The sequence below is a fragment of the Octopus sinensis genome, linkage group LG25, assembly GCF_006345805.1.
Source record: "Octopus sinensis linkage group LG25, ASM634580v1, whole genome shotgun sequence".
In the NCBI taxonomy this organism is placed as follows: Eukaryota; Metazoa; Mollusca; class Cephalopoda; order Octopoda; family Octopodidae; genus Octopus; species Octopus sinensis.
Window position 1 is genome coordinate 25,182,002 of NC_043021.1, and position 14,846 is coordinate 25,196,847.

General features: G+C 38.1%; 2 protein-coding genes across 5 annotated transcripts in view; one reads left to right on the forward strand and one right to left on the reverse strand.

Moving 5' to 3' along the window:
* Positions 1–14,846, forward strand: part of LOC115224540 (kinesin-like protein KIF12) — a 54,032-nt gene that overhangs the window by 30,497 nt on the left and 8,689 nt on the right. For both annotated transcript variants that reach the window (XM_036513240.1, XM_036513241.1), the window contains 5 exons: positions 49–167; positions 8,020–8,124; positions 8,885–8,965; positions 12,362–12,443; positions 14,445–14,520. In XM_036513240.1, coding sequence (XP_036369133.1) covers positions 49–167; positions 8,020–8,124; positions 8,885–8,965; positions 12,362–12,443; positions 14,445–14,520 — 463 coding nt within the window. The remainder of the gene's footprint in view (positions 1–48; positions 168–8,019; positions 8,125–8,884; positions 8,966–12,361; positions 12,444–14,444; positions 14,521–14,846) is intronic.
* The window catches only part of LOC115224542 (nuclear cap-binding protein subunit 3-like), a 65,109-nt gene that overhangs the window by 1,076 nt on the left and 49,187 nt on the right, over positions 1–14,846 (reverse strand). For 2 of the 3 annotated variants that reach the window (XR_005003790.1, XM_036513247.1), the window contains one exon: positions 12,278–12,419. The exons of the other annotated variant lie outside the window; for it this stretch is intronic. Coding sequence is in view for 1 of the 2 variants with exons in the window: in XM_036513247.1 (XP_036369140.1) it covers positions 12,394–12,419 (26 nt within the window). In the remaining variant the exon portion in view is untranslated. Of the gene's footprint in view, positions 1–12,277; positions 12,420–14,846 lie in introns of those variants that run through there. 3 annotated transcript variants of the gene reach the window in all.

A 14,846-nucleotide genomic window follows, 5' to 3' on the forward strand; every position in this document is an offset into this window, starting at 1 on the left:
CTTTGAAATTAATACTTTTTAATTCCATCTTTTTCTCTTTTTCTCTAGGAAAGTGTATTTCCAGTCTGGGTGACCCAAAGAAGAAATATGGACATATACCCTATCGAGATAGCAAACTCACCAAGCTACTTTCAGAGAGTTTGAGTGGAGCAGGAGTGGTTTTGCTGGTAAAAGTCACTAAATTTTTTCTCTGCCTTAACCTAAAATTTAAATCTAAACCTAGAACCACAAACTCTTAGTGTCTCATCAGTCAAAGGAGACCTTTGACTGATGAGACACAACTATGTTGAAACACAGGGTGCCCCAGGGCATCATTGTGCTAATGAATCTAGTGAGTTATGAACCCATTAGATTAATTTCAAAGGACAAGTTGCTCTCCTCTGATGGAACTGCGAATACCAGCTTCATGTTTGAATCTATTTGAATATATTAAGAACAAGTTTGAAATTCATTGTTGTATATCTTTAAAAAAAAACCCAGAAAATCCATTTAAGAACATGTAAAACTCTGTCAGCAACAATCAACACCAAGAAGTATAAAGAGATGATGTTATATCATTGATCTCTACAAATATTGGTTGAGAAAGAATTCTAATAATAATGATGATGATGATGATGACAATGGTGACCACCACCACCTAATTTACTTTGCAGTTGTGGGTTCAGTCTGCATTATGGCTGGTTTTTCTTTCTCTTCTCCTGGGTCAATGAAATAATTCTTTCTAAATTTGGATTAAAGCCAGTTATTTGGGTGGGGGTGGGGGGTTAAGATGATTCCTTCAACCCCAATATATAACTGGTATTTATTTTATTAACCCCCAAAAGTATGAAAGGCAAAGTTGACACTCAGTGGTGTTTGAACTCAGAACATAAAGAGCTGGAAGTAATGCCACTAAGCATTTTGTCCCATCATCATCGTTTAACGTCCGCTTTCCATGCTGGCATGGGTTGGACGATTTGACTGAGGACTGATGAACCAGATGGCTGCACCAGGCTCCATACAGTAACATTTCTGCCAGCTCACCGTTTTATGGGTCAATGGAATAATATAATATTGAGATAGATATAGCTATTGGGGGACGCACAACATGCTGGTTATAAACACTGTAACTTACAACCAGAAAGTAGTTTAAAGAATTCTTTGGAATAAAAGAGCCAAGATTAATTTTGACAAGGTGGGGGTTAATTAATTAATTAAGTAAGTACATGATTGGGTCATATTTTATTGAGCTTGAGAGGAAAATGCCAAGTAAACTCTGGTTGAATTTAAATTGAAAATACAGAAACATGGAACTGAAAATTAAAAACTGAAACTATTGATTATAGGAAAGACTTGTTTCTGACAACACTGAAACAAGTGTTAAAAAAAAGGTAAAAGATAGGTTTGTGTAGCATCTCTGATCATTCTAGGCAGAACGAGTAGAGAAAATGAGACCATCTACCATGGAACTGTGTGACCTAATTCCATGTGGCACCATAGGTTCTGTAAGAAAACATAGAAGAGGGATGAGGGACCATTTTACAGAGCAGTGACAAAGCCATATATGGACTGCTAAATGGTTCTGCTTTGGGTTCAATTCAGAAATGGAGATTTTCTAGAAGGTTCAACCAGATTTGTCAGGAAGATTTCAACTCCCTTCATTATGTATCAGACATTTTGATTGGTTCATCTAAGTTCACAAAGGTGCTAATACTTTTTAGAGCAACACAAATAAGTTTTCATAACTGACTTTGTCCGTCATTGATGGTGAGCTGTGGTCCTGAGCTGAGGAACCTGCGTGCAGTGGTTCAAAACCCAGCAAGAGCCTTGTTAGACATGCAACCAAAAACGGATACCAGTGGCCCCCTGGCACCTAACAGATTGGAGATTGGACTGGTGTTCCATTCAGAAGTGAATCCTTTACTTTTAACCTAAACACCTTGAAAATCTGGATGAGGTCCAGTTTTATGAGTTTGTAGGATTGAAGCAGACATTTTTCTGACTCCAACAAAATTGTCTTGAAAAATGGTCCAAAAGAAATCATTATTTGTTAAGTTTAGTGTCAACATATTTAATGGTTACACTCCAAGTTTTTAGTTTTCAATTTCCTTTTTTAGTTTATCTTTGTCTAACTTCATCACTCTTCAGCTCACTTCACCACCACCACCATCATCTTCATTGTTGTCATCATCATCATCATCAATTCACTGTTTACCCATCCCCCCCACCTACCACCACTCTAATATTCTCCCCTGGAAATGTAACACAGCTACAGCAACAACATAATAACACCCACAAAGCTATTAACCCCTATCTCCTCCCCTTCATTACAATCAAATCCCGACCCACCCCATCTAACTTTACTCTGTTGGTGGTTCAAGTGTATGCAATATCTGCAGACTGCATCTGCACATTTCGCTGCATGATGTTGCTGCAAATACTGCATATCACTGACAACCCACCACCCAACACCACCACCTTCCCTCTCTGGGATGAAAGTAAAAGAATGGAAGATAATGGCAGAAGATCTGAAGCAATTGGGTATGGGTGTGTGTGTGTGTGCATTTGTATACACACACACACACACACACACACACACACTTGTATGTATGTGTGGAGAGGTGTAGGTATAGCAAACACACCCATACCCACAACCAGTTACTCCATATTCTTTACCATTCTATTCTTTAGCTTTTATCTTAGAGGGAGACAGATGTGTGTGTGTGTGTGTAGTTAGATAGATATACAGCCAGACAGATGTGTAAATATATGTGCTTATGTGGATATATGTATATATATATTTATATTTATTTATATAGATCGTTAGCCACTACACACATTTTTTTCTCTCCTTGTTTTTTCTGTGTCCCATTCTGTAGAAGAGCGTAGGCTCGAAACATAAAAGACTTTTTCTATTCCTGAGCATTATACTAATACATCTGTTTGTTTTGTACACCACCTGTCTTCGTCTTTTGTTTTTTTCGTAAACTCTCCCTATATATAAACACACACACACACACAGAGGTGGTATCGAAAAGTTCCCATAGTAGTTATGCTTAATAAGAACTATTTACCTATGTTTAAACATCATCTCCTTTGAAATAGTCACCTTGTGCAACAATACACCAGTCCCAGCCTTTCTGCCAGTTTTGGAATCCAGCCTGGAAGTCATTTTCTGTAAGTGAGTGTTGAGGACCTTCTATGATTTGCTCTTGATCTCAACAACAGTGTTAAAACAGTGACCTCTGAGCTGCATTTTCATCTTGGGGAAGAGATGGAAGTCTACAGGTGCTAAATCTGGTGAATAGGACTGGTGTAGAAGCGATACCATGTTGTTTTTGGCAAGAAGCTCCCACAAGTGAGGAGAGCTCAGTGATAAGGTGCGATTGTAATTCAGAAGAATTGAATTCTTTGAGCTCCACAGATCCGGTCACATTCGTTGAATACCTCCCCTCAAATGCTTCAAAATGTCATTGATTGTCCTCCGATGATCCTCATGCACAAACTGATAGATTTTTTCCACATTTCCGGGGGTGATGGTCGTGGCAGGTTTTCCAAATCACTCACCATCTTCCAGGCACTTTCTTTCGCTTTTGAAGTGCCTGTGCCACTCGACATATTCTGCACAACCCATTGCCCAGGCATGCGTATTTTTGTGTAATAAAAGAGAAAAAGGGAGAAAAGGAAAGAAATAGTAAAAGACACAAAACAAAATTCAAAGAATTCCGATTTCTCTCACAATTTCTTTGTTTCTTTTTATATTTTACTTTTATATTTGTTTTCCATTTTTGTCCAGTTTTTATTTTTTGTAAAAAAATCTAGTATCTTTTACTTGTTTCAGTCATTGGACTGCGACCTTGCTGGAGCACTGCGTTCAAAGGTTCACTCAAACAAATCAACTCCAGTACTTAGTCTATTGAGCTCTTTTGATGAACCTCAAAGTTACAGGGACATAAACGAACCAACACCAGTTGTCAAGCAGTGGGTTGGACAAAGAGAGATACCAAGGCACACACCACACACACACCACACACACACACAGCAAGGTTCTACTCAGTTCCTGTCTACCAAATCCACTCATAAAGGTTTGGTCAGCCTAAAGAAGGAACTTGAGATTTGCTCCAAATATTTCAAACTGATGAACTCTCTCAGTTGTGAGTATTCCAGTTGACCCGATCAATGGAACAGCCAGTTGACTCAATCAGTGGAACAGCCTGCTCATGAAATTAACATGCAAGTGGTTGAATATTCCTCAGACATGCATGCCCTTGATGTAGTTTTCATGGAGATTTTGCATGACTCAGAACGGGACAAGACTGGCCTGTTGAATTATGGGTACAGCTTATTTTTGCCAGCTGCTCTGGAGCAACAAGAAATGAAGAGTCTTGCTGAAGGACGCAATGCACCAGCAGATATCGAACTCACAACCTTGCAATCATGAGCCAAACACCCTAACCACTAAGCCATGCCCCTTCACATTTCAAATAGACCAAACTTCACTAAAAGTACTAAAGAACCCAATAGTGCAGTTGTTTCCTGTAGATCTATGATCAAGAATATTCACGACCACATTAGCCAATGTGGCCATCTTTTTCTAAGATGATAGGCTGTTATTTGAAGGAGATTTGGTTGCTATTTCTAACAAGTTAGGCAACTATGTAGAAGCTGCTTCTTAAACTTGGTAGGTGGCAGCAGATTAGGCATACCACCCTAGAGTTGTATGAATAATATTCCAACCACTTCAATGATGGCAACAAAAGAAAAGCAAATATAAGATGTCAGATAATGGAATTTCTTTAAGAGTGATGTCTTAAGTGGACTGGGCTGGGCTGGGCTGGGCTGGGCTGGGCCGAGCTGGGCTGGGCTGGGCTGGACTGGACTGGGCTGGGTTGAATTCTTGTTTATGATGTTTGTCTTTCAATGACATTGAATTAAAAGGTGGTCCACCTGGTTTACAAATGAAACCAGATGGAGGGCAAGAAACGATGGGGAAGGGGAAAGACAAAAAAGAATGACAAAAAAATCATGAAGAATGCTGGCATCATTGAAGAATTTGACGATGAAGAAGCAGACGTATTTGACATTTTTAGAACAGAGATTGGTGGGAAGGAAGATGTGTGGTGAGTGAGGAGAAACAGTTGTGGTGACTGAACTCTGGGGTGGTAAGGAATGTAACAAGGATTGGGGTAAGAAATGTAATACAATATATTAAAGAGAGGTTAAAAACTTGGTACACAAAACACACAAATAAGGGTACCTTGCCCACACACACACTGGGTACCCAGCAACTGATCATTTCCTGCCAGTGATTCTCCTAAAAATATATCCCTCTACGTCTTTCACTTTTATTCATTAAACCCAGAAGTTTCCCACATTTTGTCAGAAGTGATTTGTTCAATGAAGATACTGTCATGGTGTTTGTCATTAAAGTTCCCATCTCTCTTTCCTCCTCTATCAGCCCACTATTCCTCTTGTTTATCTTCTCTTTATTCAAGATTTTTCTCATCAGATCCTCAATACTAACTTAAACTACTCTGACATCCAGACAGTCCTTGAGGATGGACCTCCACCTTCTCATTTGCCCAGTCTCTAAGTTCATTCTTTCATTTTTTTTGCACGCCCTCCTCTTTCTTTCTTTCATTTGAAATTTGAAGTTGTTGAAGGACATCCTTCCGAAACTGCAGCAGTGCTGGGTCAGCGTACGTGAGAACTGTAAACGATGGTGTCAGACTCTACAGGAAACAAGCTAAGAGGGACCACCATACTATTAGCTATATGCACTGGGAGCAGGATCAAGCTTCAAATGGTACAAGTCAGTGGACTTGCCTCCTTCGGAGCCAAGTTGCAAACCCACCAACTTGTCTCAGATGAAGATTGTTCCTTAGCTATTGCACCTACTTCTTCATCTTCTGTAGTGTCTGTCACCATGGTGACATCCTTCATGTAAACACACTGCTCTTGCATCTCAGTTTTTCACTTGATGCTCCCCCCACCTACAGCTCTGGCTTTCACAACAATGACTCAAGCATCATAACATATCAAAGTGAAGAGAAAGGACAGCAGCCTTGGCAGAATGAGTGTGAGGATCAGAAATGGTTCCCATAGGGAGCGATTTATTCTAAGTACAGAGCAAATGTTGCTGTATATGGCAGCAATCCAGTGTCTGAAAATGGAACTAAAACCTGCTGCAATGGAGACAGTTGCAAGGCTGACCTCATCCCAAAGTTTTCCATTGATCTTGGGCCGGAAACAAAGCCAAGTTTGTTACCCACTTAATCTGCCTGAGTTGGGTGGAGTTTGTCATGGATAGATCGGTTGGGAATTATTCAGATCTGATGCAATCAACAAGTGCCAACTTTTTCATAAGAACCTTGGTTAAGATCTTAAACTCTATTCAGTAGAAATATAATCACACACACATCATCATCATCATCATCATCATCATTTGAAGGTCATTTTCCATGCTGTCATGGGTTGGACGGTTTGGTAGGAGCTGATGAACCAAAGGACTGTGCCAAGCTTCAGTGCTTGCTTTGGCATGGTTTCTATGGTTGGATGCCCTTCTTAATGCTGACCACTTTGCAGTGTGTGGACTGGCACTTTTTATGTGACACCAGCACTAACAGGGTCACCAAGTGACTCTCAAGGCCCCTCAACTGGGCACGAAATTATCAATGATGTCCCTTTATTGTATTTATCTCTAACAGCATTGGTGCTCCTTAGCTCAGAAACTGGGAATGTTCCTGTTCTGCTCTCAGACATTTGGCAACAGCTAGATGAACAAGTGGAGCATGAATAGCTAAAGTTTATAGGGCAGCCTATTCCAAGCCAGGCATTCTAACCTCACACGGCTACTCATTACTTCCTGCATCTCTGACACCATCATCAGCTCTTGCAGCACTCTCTCATCTCTGGGACTCGTGGTGGTCTATTGATGTAGGTAATGGAGTCCATTCTCTCCACTCTGATACTGCATTCAAAAAATTGAGAGAAAGTGCCACTAAAAAATCACACACATCTGTTTGGAATCACAAAGCATATGTCCATTATGGTCCGTCAAAGACCTTATCATTGCCTTCTTACAACATTGTGCATCTGCTTCCTGGTGAATGCAGAGAGGACAGCCAATATACTGAGCTTATTTTCAGGTACTCCATACAACATAGCTGGCGGGAGGGTCTAAAACACCCCATTCCTTCAGATCAAACTGTTAAGATAAACAGCTGAGACAAAGAATGATGAATAAGAAAATTCTGTAAAATAAATGGAGCTTTCAAGTAATTGTGATGCGTGACTGTATCTCCTGCTTTTTTTGTTTAATTTCACAAGTGTTGCAAGCATTGGGTAAATCCTTCTTAGTTGAGGACATTGGTTCACTTTTGGCAGGGGTTGTAAGCAAGGGCCTTGACTTGTATCACTGTGGTGTAGCTGCTGTGTGTGTATGCATTCACTACCACTGAATAGCGGATATATTGCATTTCCAGTCCTCTGTAGCTGTACTCATCTCTTACTACAAATCAATGCTGTAATATCAGAAGAAGCAAACATCTAAAACTTTGTAGAACTATCAAACCCTTGTTATTTTCAAGAAATTAGAAATAAATGTTAAAGGCAATATAAAGATGAATTAAGAAAATGTCTGGGCACCGTTGGTCCATGGGTCCAGTTAAACAGGATATTTATATACATATGTAATGGCTGCACTTGTGTGGGTGAGAAATGTGAATGTTTGATGCAACATAAATTGACAGAGAAGGTATACGGCTTAGAGGTTTGTTGAAGATAGGGGTAGAAAGTAAAGGTTAAGACAATCATCATCATCATAGCAACCGCGAACCTCATCATCATTTGCAAAAAATGTTATAAAAATATAAAGATAATTAGTTTAGGCATGCAAAAATCCATAAATTTGATTCGTTTGATCAAATCCATTCTTCATGGTTCTTCACAAGAATATACTTTTGGTTTAAACAAAAAAAAAAGAAGCAGTAATAATGTCATTCATGCTTGAAATTTCTTGTGATTTTGTGTGCCTTGCAGATAGCATGTATCACTCCCTCGTCCTACAGTGTCACTGAAACCATCAACACTCTCCGTTACAGTACCAGAGCCAAATGTATTCTAACAAAGCCAGTCGTTGCATTCGTAAGTAACATTCTTGTAGCTTCTTCACTTCATTCTTTGTAATGTAGTTATGAACTTTATCCATCACCTGGTTTCATAACCTCACCTGGTCCTTAGCTGCTCTTAACAGAATCCACTCCATTGTATTCAGACCAGATCTCTGGTTTGGGGATAACTTCCTCCTTTACCCCACCACTCCTTCAATCTTGGAGACTCTGTATAAAGAGGGTGTCAGACCGCTTTGGTCTTGCTAGACCGAATTGAAATATAAACTAGATTTGGCAGGCTGCAGGGAAATAATTATTCCTGAAACCCCTGTTCGTAACATAAGCAAAAGTAGGTGAATAAATCTTTCATACTGACATGGCCTGGATGATTTGACAGGATCTGACGAGTCGGAGGGTTGCATCGTGCCCCAACGTCTGCTTCAGCAGGGCTTCTATGGCTCAATGCTCTTCCTAATGCCAACCATTATACGGAGTGTACTGGGTGCTTTTTGTTTATGTGGCACCAATTCTTGTGGCGTCACCATTGCAGCTCACAAGGCTAAGATTTCCTACAACTGGGGGCTTCATTATGCTAAGAGATGAGAGGGTAAAATATGAAAGAAATAGCTACATGATGGGACTGAAAAGAGGTAAAAATAGTGGTGATGGGGTGCAGGGTGGACCCTTCAAGGCAGAAGTGAGAGGGGACATAAGAATAGGGAGTGTGTTTGGGTCAAGAGTGTATAGGGAGAGTGACCCACATTATGACTGCTTCTATTCTTATTATTTTCCAGGACCCACGAGAAAAATATATTGGGACTCTGAAAAAGGAGCTTCAGATTCTGAGAAATGAGAATCAATACTTGAAAACCCAGGTAAAGCTATGGTATGAGTATCTCCCTAGGGAGACATACAGCAGTAAATTTTCCTTTGGGGGTGGGGCAGGAAACTAAACTCAACATTATTGCAAGCTAATGCTTATCAGTATTACATCCCTGCATCACATTTTAACCACTTTTAATCCTTGAACTTCTACCATGATGGAGCAGCCCCTTTAAGTGTAGGCCTCAGCCATATTCATCTCCACTACTTATGTCAACATGGTACTTATTGTATCAAAGGTTGGTCTAATCATAAGCTCATTAGTAGCAAATTGGCAGAGACGATAAATTCTTTATGCATTCTGTTTTGCAATAACAATAATTATTATTATTATTATTATTATTTTACATTTGGCACAAGGCCAATTATTTTAGGGGTGAGGATAGATTGATTACATCAATCTCTCAGTACTGCTTTTTTTTATCTTTTCGGTTTGAACGGCAGTTTTTGACATAATTTCTAGGTAACTAAAATATTTTAAACTTCGTATACTGGTAGAATGTGTTTATAAAACATCTTTTTTTTTTTTGGCTTTATTGAGAAAATTCTATAGTCTGTAAGATATTTGTTGTTCTTTTTCTGCAATTTCAACCAATCACTTACGTCTATTGAGGTAAAAAAACATTCTGTGCCGTATGAAAATGTCCCCCGTTTAAGAAACAGATTGGGTTTATTTACATTTGTGAAGAAAAAAAGATACCCTTCCCCCCACCCCTAACCCTAAAAGAGATTGAAATGCAATAGATCGATACTAGGGTCATAATTATGGGTGACAATTTCATATGACACCGCTAGAAAAAACTGCCGTTCAAACCGAAAAGATCCGCCTTTTTATTTTATTAACCCCAAAGGGGCGAACGGCAAAGTTAACCTCAGTGGGATTTGAACTTACAACATAAAGAGACAGAAGAAATGCTGCAAAACATTTTCTTCAATGCCAATAATAATAATAATAACAATAATAATAATAATAACAATAATAATAATAAATAATGATAATAATAAATAATGATAATAACAATAATAATAACAATAATAATAATAAATAATGATAATAATAAATAATGATAATAACAATAATAACAATAATAATAATAAATAATGACAATAATAATAATAATAAATAATGATAATAATAATAATAACAATAATAATAATAATAAATAATGATAATAATAATAATAAATAATGACAATAATAATAATAAATAATGACAATAATAATAACAATAATAATAATTAATAATAAATAATGATAATAATAATAACAATAATAATAATAATAAATAATGATAATAATAATAATAAATAATGATAATAATAATAATAAATAATGATAATAATAATAATAAATAATGATAATAATAATAATAAATAATGATAATAATAATAATAAATAATGACAATAATAATAACAATAATAATAATAATAAATAATGATAATAATAATAATAACAATAGTAATAATAACAATAGTAATAATAATAACAATAATAATACCATCCACACAAGATGTGCTTGACCGGTGCTTTATTTTATTGACCTGAAAAGATGAAACACAAAGCAAGCCTTGGTGGAATTTGAACTCAGAAAGAAATGTTGCTAAGCATTTTGTCTGATTCACTGACAATTCTGCCAGCCGTGATGATAATAACAACCCTTTCTCACATATGCACAAGACCTGAAACTTTGGGGGAGGGGACTAATTGATTATCCTGACCATAATGCTTGACTGGTACTTATCGATCTCGAAAGGGAGGAAAGGCAAAGTTGGCCATGGCAAAAATTGAACTCAGAACGTAAAAGTAGACGAAATGCTGCTGAACCTTTTGTCTGGCGTGCCAACGATTCCGCCAGCTCGATGCTGCTGCTGCCTTAGTCTCTTCAAAACCGGCGACCATGGAATTACTTAGGAAAATTGTATTCTAAGGGAGCTAACTCTTTGAATTCGTTTACTCAACCCTTAAAATATTTAACATTAAAAACAAAATGTTGACTTATTGCTTTCTCCCTTAAAATGGATGAGTTAAGTATCTGTTCCTTATGGTGAAGATTTTCTGTGTTCTTCTTTAGACTTGTCTTGTAATTTAACCCCAACATTGTAAGATAATAAAAACATTTGCTTAGTTCTTCACTTCTTGTTGTGTTCAACATCCATTCCCAAGGGTAACTCTATCAAATCTGTAACATTTTATTGATCATCTTCCAATTCCTCCATTAAAATCCATTTTGCAACAAAGTAACCTCTGCATAAAGAAATGGCAGCCAATTTTCTCTGCAATAAGTCTGTAGCATAACTGTTAAATTTCACTAGATCATTCCGTCAGCGACGTGCAACCAAAAGAATACCCTCCATCAGGCATTTGCCATATCCTGAACGCCTTACTTCCCTGGGCATGGACACATTGAAACTCTGACGTCTGGCAGCTGACTTGACAGACACCCATAAAATTATTAACCATCTTACAAACAATAACTCTGAGAGCACCTTTTCAAACTCCATCTGTTTAACAACCGTGGACATGTTTACAAAGTCAGAAAACAGCACAGCTCCCATGACTTTCAGAAACATTTTTTCACGCTAAGAGTTGCTGAAGCATGGAACAAACTGCCGGCATCAGTTGTTAGTTGTCAGAGCACTGCATCCTTCAAAACTTCCATGCTTCCTGAGATTCGCCAACACTACACCTGATTTTCTCCCCTCCATACACACGCAAGCATCTATCTGACTCATACACTGTTCGCTTTCTAGACATTTCTACATTACTGCATATACTTTATACGCACTTTCTGACAAGTTGTGGTGCACCTGAGCACTGTATACAATAATTTCATTATTATTATATTATTATCCCAATGTAATTTCTTATCATCGTCAACCAGTGATAATTGCTAAGATGTATGTATACACCCCGCCACCCTCACCCATTTTTATCTAGTGAACAGCTTCCCCACCAACTCAGCCATCAACCCTAACATGGCCCCTTTACATGTTGCCACGTCTCTTTCAAGTGTAATTGTTCTTTAACCACCTTTCTTGTTTCTATGATACAAACTGATCCAAATTAAAAACCTTCCATCAAAATTTCATCCTAATTCATGTTCCAAGCATCATCATCATCATCATCGTTTAACGTCCGCTTTCCATGCTGGCATGGGTTGGACGGTTCAACTGGGGTCTGGGAAGCCAGAAGGCTGCACCAGGCCCAGTCTGATCATTTCAATTAATTATGACCAAGTTCTTTTCAAAATTAACTGAAATCGGGGTCAGTGTCTGTCAATAGAATTCAGATAACAAAAAAGGGCTCAAAGTTTGTTCCGCCTTTATTCAACAGAACACAATGTCCACATGTCTTCAGATGTTCTCGATTCCTTCTTAATACTTTGCAGCTCTCGTTTCCAACAGTCTCCCAGAACCAGGTTCAATCCAAAGATAAACAAACGATTACTGAACAACTGAAACAAGATTCTCGTAAGTAACCAGTTGGGGGCTGGGTTTCCATTTTTGTCTTCTATCTTTTACTTGTTTCAGTCATGGGACTGCGGCCATGCTGGGGCACTTGACAGGTTTAGTGGAACAAATTGACTTCTGTACTTATTTTTTAAAGTTTGGTACTCATCTTATCAGCCTCTTTTTCTGGAATTGCAAAGATCTGGGGACGTAAACAAACCAGCCCCAGATGTCAAGCAGTGGTGAGGGGAGCAAACACATACATTCGTCCATACATATGCATACACATACATACACATGACAGGTTTCCACACAATTTCCATTTACCAAATTTTCTCACAAAGCATTGATCAGCCCAAAGCTATAGCAGAAGACACCAAAGGTGCTGTGCAGTGGGACTGAACCAAAAACCTCATGGTTGCAATGTGAGCTTCTTAACCACATAAATAGTCCATGCATGCAAAGAGCAACTTTGTCATTATTTCATGCTGCAATGTTTTGAAGTTGTTGGTTAAAAAAAGACAAATACTGATTAAAGAGATTACTGATCATGGCCTTCTAACCATGACCATCTTAACAAATAGTGTTTAGGTTGTCATAAACAAATGTGTTGTTCCTGATTTAAAGTGGCAGGATGTGATTTAAGGGAGAATTGGCTACCATTTCTCTCTGTAGAGATCCCATTGTGACATATTAGAATACAGAGTGGTTGGCGTTAGGAAGGGCATCCAGCTGTAGAAACACTGCCAGATCAGACTGGGCCTGATGCAGCCTTCTGGCTTCACAGACCCCAGTTGAACCGTCTAACCCATGCCAGCATGGAAAACGGACGTTAAACGATGATGATGTTAAATAAAGTATATCAAAACCTGGCTGAGGTTTGAACTCAGATCATTCAATTCAAATCATTCAATTCAAATTCTATAGTGCTAACCATTATGCTATCATTCTCCGTTTTTTTTTATTGGTTGGCTAGTTTTACAAATTTACATATTTAACAATGACAAAGAGATTCTGACAACAACCTAGCACTATAAAAATTGGTATAAAGCAATTTGTCGTTATTTAGCCCCAGGTCAGGCCTAATCAGACTTGTGATCAATGACACTCTAGATATGACCAGTCAGTATCTATGACTGACTATGTTATCTGATATGGATATGTTCTTTTCTTTTTAAAACAAAGTGAGAGGAATTTAGCTGTTATTTTTGGTGTATCAAGCAAATGTGTAAAGCAGTGTTACAAACCATTTTTCACCTCGCATCACTTTTGAGTTTGCAAAGAATAACATATACACCTCAACTTGCATAGACACAGCATACTTTGATACGTTCTTTGTCACTCAAACATGGAAGAGGAAAACATCAGACCATGGTTGGTGACAAGATCATGCTGAGGCCTTCATCCTGCTGTGGACTGTGCAAGGATGATGATGATGATGTGCCTTAAATAAGGCTGCAACATAGCATATATGTATTGTTATCATCATCTTTTAACGTTTATGTTCCACGCTGGCATGAGATGGACAGTTTGTCCATGAAATGCTTTTGCATGATTTTCACACCTGCAGACTCTTCCTAATTGCCAATCATTTATATTCAAAAAGAATTTTAATTGCAAGGTTTATTCACTTGTTTACTCACTTCACCACTCTCTGCCAACTGGACAGGATGCCAGTCCATCACAAGGTTAGCTTCCCAGCTATTTCAGAGTCACTCATTGACTGAAGCAATGTGAAACGAAGTGTTTTGCTAAAGAACATAATGCACTGTCTGGTCTGGGAATTGAACCTGCAATCTTATGATGGGTGCAGCACTCCTGACCACTAGGCATCACTCTTTCACAGCTGTTTCAAGAATAATCCTGTTGGAATGGTGGTGAGGAAGGTGGTTGTTTCCCAAACCCAACTTCTGTCACACTTTCCAATGTTCCTTGTACAATTCTCAATGGAGGAAAGAAAACTCGCAATAAGAGATTCAATTTCATGGACAAAATTTATCTTCCTTCTTCATTTTCTTCTAGAAATGACCCCAAAATTGGTTGAGAGTTCCCTTTATGAGATGCTGCAGGAATATATGGTAGAAAATGAGTCATTAAGGTTGGTCATCATTGGATTTTTATCTTCTTCTTCCTTTTGATTTTTTCTTTTCCTAATGTCAGGAAGGCCATCCAGCCATAGACACCATGCCAAAACATAATTGATGCATGGACAAGTTTCGGATCTTTTCCTTTTCCTAAAATGATTTTAGCTCAATAGAGGCCAATGATTGGTTAAAATTCGAAAAATTAAACTACCTTAAACTTACAAATTACAATTTTCTCAAGAAAGCCAAGAGAAAAAAATGTTTTATTTTGACACATTCTACCAGTATACGAAGTTTAAAAGTGTTTAGTTAACTAGAAATTGTTGAAAACTGCCGTTCA